This window comes from Propithecus coquereli, unplaced genomic scaffold (genome assembly GCF_000956105.1).
Source record: "Propithecus coquereli isolate 6110/MARCELLA unplaced genomic scaffold, Pcoq_1.0 Scaffold470, whole genome shotgun sequence".
Lineage (NCBI taxonomy): Eukaryota > Metazoa > Chordata > Mammalia > Primates > Indriidae > Propithecus > Propithecus coquereli.
In genome coordinates this window covers 751,480-759,123 of record NW_012150508.1, presented here as the reverse complement: position 1 = coordinate 759,123, position 7,644 = coordinate 751,480, and the positions used below count along the sequence as shown (strand labels likewise).

Here is a 7,644-nt window from a genome sequence, read left to right as displayed (position 1 = left end):
TAGTAAGTGCATCCACGTAAATTAATTTGTCCTGATCTAGTATTATAAACTGCCTTCCTTTGTTTAAAACAATTAGAAGCCATTTCCACGCATGTTCTCTGGTTTCCTGCTGATATACATTAGCAAAGTAGTATAATCCTTTTTGTGTGCAGGCTATTTTGTCTTCTATCACAGTGTGTACCTGCCCACCTGGAGCATTATGAGATTTGAACCTAGTTATGGGTTTGGTGGCAATAGGGCAGAAGGAAGGGCAGTAAGTTGTGGTGGGGCTTGTAGAGAATGAGCCTCCCTTTCCAAGTCATCTGCTCCAGATGAGGGTCTAGCAGTGTTTTCAAGCAAAGGATGACTAGTATCCTCAGACATAGGAGGGCAAGCTACTTCCACTGCCAAGAAAGGCACAAGGGTGACCTGGCTGTTCAAAACTGTCAGTTATCTGGGTCCAAGCAGAGTTCTTATTTCAAGTTACGGGATTCCATTCCTTCCCAATTTATGCCTTAACTTTCATAAGGCTGTAAATTCCACTAACCTTCTAATTCAGCCCACGGGAGTAGTCAAACACTGCTGGCCACTGTGCACTGAAGAGCCAGCTGAGAGGAGCACCCTGGAACCAGAAAGAGCCCCTTCCTACTCTAATATTCCTCCAGCACCCTCCACTGATGAAGCTTACTACTCACTGGGCCAAATGGCAAGGGAGAAATGTTCCAATATTGCAGGCAGCACAGTGAAAGGTGGATTTGGAATGGAGAATCGGTGGGTGGATAACTGGCAATGCACTTCACTTTCATTCCCTCTCCCATGGTCTCTACTACCACCTCCTGATGGAAACCCAAATGCTGCAAATAGAAATAAGGCAACCAAGACCCAAATGAGGGTGCCAAGACTATCAAGAACGTCTTTCTAATACTACATACACACATGTATCCAGGGTAACCAGCCATCTCAGTTTGTCCAGGACTGTTTTGGCTTTAACACTTAAAGTCCTGTGTCCTGGGAAACCCCTCGGTCCCAGACAAACCAGAGTAATTTGTCACCCCACATGTGTTGCAGAGGTTTTCAAGCTTTTTGTGCTTCAGAATCATTTGAGTACTTGTTAAAAATGCAAGTGATCCTGTTAAAAAATGCAGTGATTTCAGATGAAAGTGAGTCGTGGACTGATTTTTGAGAAATGCTCTACTTGGAGGCTGAAGAGGTGTAATCACTACTTTTAAGACCTCTTGAATCCAGACTTAGTCCATAGTTTGTTCCTGTTCCAAAACTATGATCATTGAAGAGAAAGAAATGACATCTTTCGGAAGACATAGCCAAGGTTCCTGAGCCAGAAGAAGGCACTGACAAATTACTAGTCGATGGAAGGAAAAAAAAAAAGACAAAAACTGTAGTCTGGCCTTATCACTTTCTCTCCTTTCAGTTCTAGGATAAATGATTTTTCCTTCAATGTCACAAAGTTCAATAAAGAATAATATATGCTGGGAAAATGGATTTGATAGTAACAACAATATAGGTACATTGATGGGGTACGCTGAGCTTCCTGCAGGTAAGCACTAATACCAGGCTTAATATGTTTCTCAGAGCACAAATGGGGTGAAGAGAAGGCACTCTTAACGCTCTTTATATTTATTGAGTTTCTTTTGTGTTCCAGGCATTGTGGTAAATTCTTTAAATACATGATCTCATTTAATCCTCCCAACAGGGGCTATGTTCTTGCCCTAGATTACACACCTAGTAAAGGGTGGATCTGGACCGAAAAGTAGGTCTGTTCACTTAAGCAAAATTTGCTGAGCACTGGAGAGCCAAGACGAATTAAGGTGTGGTCCTATGCCCCGTCGTAAGTGCAATGATCGGAACTATGCACAGGCTGCAATGGAAAAAAAAGGAGGCGTATCTTAGGCTCTCCATGGCTTCCAGAATAAAATGCAAATCGTTTTGCTTAGCACATCACGACCTGGACCTCACAACTTCCTCGCCCTTCCACCAGCCCCGCTGGGATCGCTCTTTCCTCCATTGACCAAAGATGCCAGTGCTTGAATGTCTCCAGTTTCAAGGAACTCACGTCCCGAGGACCTCAGCCTAGGAGGCACGTCTTCACGTCCACCTGTGCCATACCCCGACCCCTCATACCGCTCCACCACACGCTCCATCCCTATTTTCCGCTCCATCCCCGGCCCCCTCAACGGCACCCCCGTGACTAGGTTTTTCAGACGCGGGGAATGTGGGGCTGCCGGACTCCAGGCGGCGCACCGGAAGTGGCGGCGGGCGGCGCGTGTCGTCGGGAGGAAGTTCCTGATGCCGCGGCCTGTGGTTGGGAATTGCTGGAGTTGGTGCCTCCCTCTTAGGGTTCCCCCGTCCACCGGCTACAGAGTCGGCCGGGGCAGCGGGGTCCGCTCCTAGGCCTAGCGGATTTGGATCCGCGCTCCCGGCTCCGCCAGCAGGTGCGCTCTCCCGACTTACTGCTCCGTAACCGGGGCTGAGGGTGTGAGGACCGCCCCTGAGGTCTCTTCCCAGGCGACCTTCGGGGCCTCCTGGAATAGAAGAAGAGTCTAAATTAGGGAAAGGAGCTAACCCTTATCCAGGACCAGGCTCTTTCACCTGCGAGGCTCCCTCAATCTGCACCTCAACCGTGAGGGAGGTATTGGTTATCCTATTTACTGAGGAAGAAACTGGGGCTCAGAAAGGTGAAGTAATTTGCCGCAGATCATGCAGCCGGGAAGTGACAGATCTGGATTCAAAGCGAGTCCTGGCTGGCGCCAGAGTCCTTATTCTTTACACTGCAGCAGAGTTCTCAAGCTTTATCTGCATAAAGAATTCCTGGGTGCAGGGTGGCGTTAGTTAACAAATTCTGGAACTCCACAAATTGAGTAAGACTGAGATGGGGCTCCGGAATCTATATTTTCCAACAGTTTTTGCCTGACAAATAAAATATCGTTCCCCAGTGAGCGGAACAAGAAGGTGAGCAGGTGATAGCCTTTCTGGGGACTATAGCTAATTGTCTTGTTAAGCTTTTAAGACCTCAGTTGAAAGAAAACGGGGCCTCCTGGGATTGGAGAGTTGGTATTTGAGTCTGTCATTAATTCTTTTGGACCCATGGCAGCTTCTGTCATTTCCCCACCAATTAAATGAGACGAATTACATGCTTATCATCCGGGGGAACTTGTTAAACATACAGATTCCTGGGCCTTGCTCAGCTCTCCTGGATCAGAAGAGGTGGGAGGTAGGGCCTGCGAATCTATAGGCTAAACAAGCTATGAAATGAGCTTGTTACCTTTGAGAACTTGAGATATGAAGCTTTCTTGGATAGAACCATAAAGAAAAGGATTATAGATTCGGAACATGTGGCCTGAACCTCCTCAGTTTTGTTTTTTTGCAGCTGTGCATGCTCCTGTATTTGCTTAGGCTAAACTTTTATTGGTAAAATGTCAAATTAGTATTACTGGCCATTATGAGGTGGATTTTTCAGTTAGCTGAAGACAAGAACTTAATAAAAATGGAATGTTAATCTACCTACTGTTGATTTCCTGAGTGACTTTGGGTGAGTCACTAAACCTTGTTGTCCCCATACATGCCTGAATATTGTCAAATCCTTACAGTGCTTGTTATAAAGACAAATGCCTATATGTATCCTAAATCAGATTTTTTGGAGCTGGGCCATGGGTGTTTTTAACAAGCTTCTGGGGAAATTTTATGCAGCCAGTGATAATGGAATATGGAACTACACATGGAAACCGAGTCTCAGCTTATTTCTCAATGTCCATGGAGGTGAAAATGGGGGTATTACAGTTCCCTTATGTTAGGCCCTTGACTAATATGAATAATGTGGTTTGTGATAGAACCTGGTTTTGGAATTTCTTAACATGCACTTTCTTGTGAAAGAAGCAAAAGTGCTAGGACAAGATTACAAAAGATGAACACTAAAACCAGCAGCCCCAAAGGACTTAGGTTCCTTGATTGAGATATCGTGATGACAGAAATTGATTTTACAGAGAAGCTCTGATTACCATGGACTCATCTCTTCTGCCTAAAAGTATTAACTTTTACAACCCTAACTAAAAACACTTTTTTTTTTTTTAAACAGATACCATTGTGTAATTTGAATCAGGAACGAAATCTTCTGAAAGCGTTTTTGGCCAACATGGAGGAAAAAAGACGACGAGCCCGAGTGCAGGGAGCCTGGGCTGCCCCTGCTAAGAGCCAGGCATTTGCTCAGCCAGGCAAGAACCTGTAGGGGGATGTGTGCGTGTGCATGTACAGCTGTCCTCTTATTTATATCCTTTTGGTTTATAACGGACTCCCATTTCAATTGATGTTCAAGAATTGTTTAAGAGGCTCTTTTGCTATGATAGGGGGTCTGGTTGTCGTCTGTGGTATATGTATCCTGCTCTCTAAACCTATATCTTGCTCTTGTTGTATAATCCTATCTTGTTCCCCCTCAATAAATTTCACATCATACTTGCCTTTAAAAAAAATTGTTTAAAATGTGGCTGGTATTTTGTCTGATTTTCTAAGGATAGGTCTTCAGTGATCCTCATATTTAGTTAATACCCTCAAACCTTTCAGTGTGTGTTGAGTTTACCAATTAATTTCTAGATGTCATAGAGGTCATCTCCAAGTGGATTTCATTGGCCCTTGCTCCATAGAAGTGATGAGAACAGACTTTCCCCTGGTTTGAGGCTGTTCTCTTTCTTGTTTTAGCTACCACTGCTAAGAGCCATCTCCATCAGATGCCTGGTCAGACCTGGAGGAACAAGGCCCATCTGTCTAACAGAGAATTTGTGTTCAAAGAACCCCAGCAGGTAAATTCTTGTTTCTCCTTCAACAGTAACAAAAATTTGCTTATAAAAACTGTATTCACATAGTAGATGCTCAAATAGTGACTGAATAAATTCACTAATAAATAGCAGAGCAAAAGGACTATAATAATAACAAAATGTGATGTATTTCAGTCCTTCATATGTCTGAGGATTCTTCCTAATCTGCCCCCAGTTTATGGTCATATATTATTCCCATTTATTTTTGGAAAGGAGGCTATACCATGATTAGAGGCTAGAGGAAATACCATAACTAGAGCGTACATCCGTCATCTAAGTTCTGACAGTCCTGAAACCATGCTGTCTTCAGTGCTACTGCAGCAAATGTCTTTGGAATTGGATTGAAATTTCAGTTATTGTAGCAAAATGCTTGATTTATCTTCTGTTTCTAAAAAAATTTTCTTTATGTAAAGAAGGGTTTTCCAGAGCTGCAGGCCTGCTAGGAAAATTGATTAATTGTATCATCTTTTATTGTCTGCTAGCAAGTGTGAAGTAATTCTAAAAAGAGCAGAAACAAGGGTCTCTAATGGGGTACTGAGAAGTTGGAATAAAAGGGATAATTTTAAACCTGATTTATTTTGACCAGAAATGGGGGGATAGGGTAAATCAGTCTCCCTGAGGATAAGGAATTATTTTAGAAATAAGATCTGCCTATTTCTTCGCAGGTAGTACGTACAGCCCCAGAGCCACGAGTGATTGAGTAAGTAATTTACTGCCTTCCTGTAACTTGCCCACAGTGAAACGGAAAGCCTGGATTCTTTCCCTCACCCTGTTTTCTTCATCTGGAAGAGAATGACCCAATAAGTGTCTTAATGTTAGGCTGAGATATTCCCATCTGAGATGTCTTTAAATTTGATCTTTTGAGAAGACTTTCTGAATTTGTTTATAGTATGGAAAGTGCAACAAGATCTCTGTATGTTAAACTTTGATTCTGATGTAGATTTCCTGGCCCTGTGTCACTGATATCTGTGAACAGTAAGCTAACACATCTCTGGTAAAGACAGAGGGGGATTTTTTCCTGAGTCATTGAAGCATGGCTGTGTGAAAAGCTTTTAAATACCATTTTGCTAGCAATGCTTACGAAAGCTCTAGCAATCTAGATGACCTTACAATCCATTTATTAAAACCACGTAATTATTTGGAAACAATGTAAGTGACAGTAAATATTCTTCTCATGTTGATTTGTGTCTAAAATATTTTGTCCAGAATTGACAAGAGACACTTTGCCTGCTCTTTTCCTGCTTGTCAATTTCCATTTGACATAGATAAATTGTCAGTAGAAACTATTATTTTAGCAAATTAGCATTAGGTGTATGTTCTTGCCCATGAGCAATCTGTCATGCTGTTTGGCTGCTTGCAGGTTGGATTGTATATCTTAGAAAAATTTGAAACTAACACAAATGATAGCATACTTTGAAAGAGAGTATCTAGTCTTGGCCTTGCCACTAGTTAGCTATATAACTAGTCCTTAAATAGGTTTTCTCCATCTCTCTGGATTTCATTTTCCTTATCTGTAAAATTAAGGGTTTGGGCTGTATGATCACTTAAGACCTGTTTAGCTCTGATAGTGTTTGACTGTTTTAAGAATACCAGTGTGGTATTGCCTTCATTGGTAATAAAGACAATAAACAAAAACCATGATGCCTATTACAAGGTATAGATGGGACATTCAAGCTGAAAAAGTTGGCAATTGTGAGTTTGTGAGTCAGAGAAAAATGACAGGACTCATTCTAACTTGGCCCTAGAGTTTGTTAATTCTGGTTATCTAAAGTTAGCTATGCTGGATTTTTTTTTTAATAGCCAGAAACATCCTGCACATTTGAAGTGAGCCAATTTCTAAATGTGGGCCAACATATACCACATTAAAGTATTGTATTCTCTGTATATTCTGGAAAACTTTATATACAACTTTGTAGAAATACGGTAAATATGTATGACAACTATACCTACATTTTGGCTCAAAGAGGTTCACATATCTACCTAAGAACCTAGCTCAAAGATCATGAACTGCTAACTCCCATGACAGAGGATGATATGAAAACTGTCTCTTTATATTAGTCTCTATAATGTAATCTCTCTCTGAGAAGGATCTGACACAGTGGTCTTGATAGATGAACCTATCCAGTCTGTATCACTTTTCTTATCATGGACCTCACTACCTGGCACATCTATAACAATTTATATGTATTTACATTTGCTGTAATTCCGTAAGATTTTATTGCCCATCTACTATGTGCCGACATTAGGAAATAGAATAATAACCCTTGCTCCTAAGGAGCTCATAGTCTAGTAAATGAAATAGACATGTAGGTAAACAGACAAATTGTAATCTTGCACATTATGAAACAGTAGACCTTATGTTTAAGGTCTATTAGTAGTGCGGAGAATGAGATGGTCAACGTTACTTTCCTGGATTAAAGGTAAGGAAAGGTTTAGAGGAGGTGTTGCTGAACTGGGTTTTTTGAAGGGTGAAGTAGAATTTTCCACTTGACCAAAGCTGGAGTGTATTGTTTTGCCTCAAACTAACAAGTCTGTTTCCTTTGTTTCTTTAGCAGAGAAGGTGTGTATGAAATCAGCCTGTCACCTACAGGTGTATCTAGGTAAGTGAATCCTCACTAGAAAGTGATTATAATTATCACCAAGTTACAGTCTCTTAAAATAGTCTGCTTCCTTATTTGAAAAAGGTAACTTCTGTCCCTTAAATTCTTGGGGAGCAAAAATTTGGTAATATCTCCTTTTTATAAGTATTTCTAGCTTCAACACATTTTAGCAGCCTTTCTGTCAATATAGTAACTGTTACTTCCAGTTTTTTAGAAGAGGGAATGAGGCCTAGGTAGCATGA

The 7,644-nt window shown here is 41.4% G+C and overlaps 1 protein-coding gene across 5 annotated transcripts in view; it reads left to right on the top strand.

The window, feature by feature from the left end:
* The first annotated feature begins 2,374 nt into the window (after positions 1 to 2,374).
* The window catches only part of ALKBH3 (alkB, alkylation repair homolog 3 (E. coli)), a 34,801-nt gene continuing 29,531 nt past the window's right edge, over positions 2,375 to 7,644 (top strand). For 4 of the 5 annotated variants that reach the window (XM_012655332.1, XM_012655334.1, XM_012655330.1 and 1 more), the window contains exons 1-5: positions 2,375 to 2,429; positions 4,070 to 4,205; positions 4,687 to 4,787; positions 5,468 to 5,502; positions 7,355 to 7,402. In XM_012655332.1, the coding sequence (XP_012510786.1) occupies positions 4,127 to 4,205; positions 4,687 to 4,787; positions 5,468 to 5,502; positions 7,355 to 7,402 (263 nt within the window). In that variant the 5' untranslated portion in view covers positions 2,375 to 2,429; positions 4,070 to 4,126. Of the gene's footprint in view, positions 2,430 to 2,575; positions 2,627 to 4,069; positions 4,206 to 4,686; positions 4,788 to 5,467; positions 5,503 to 7,354; positions 7,403 to 7,644 lie in introns of those variants that run through there. The other variant, XM_012655331.1, reaches the window with a different exon arrangement.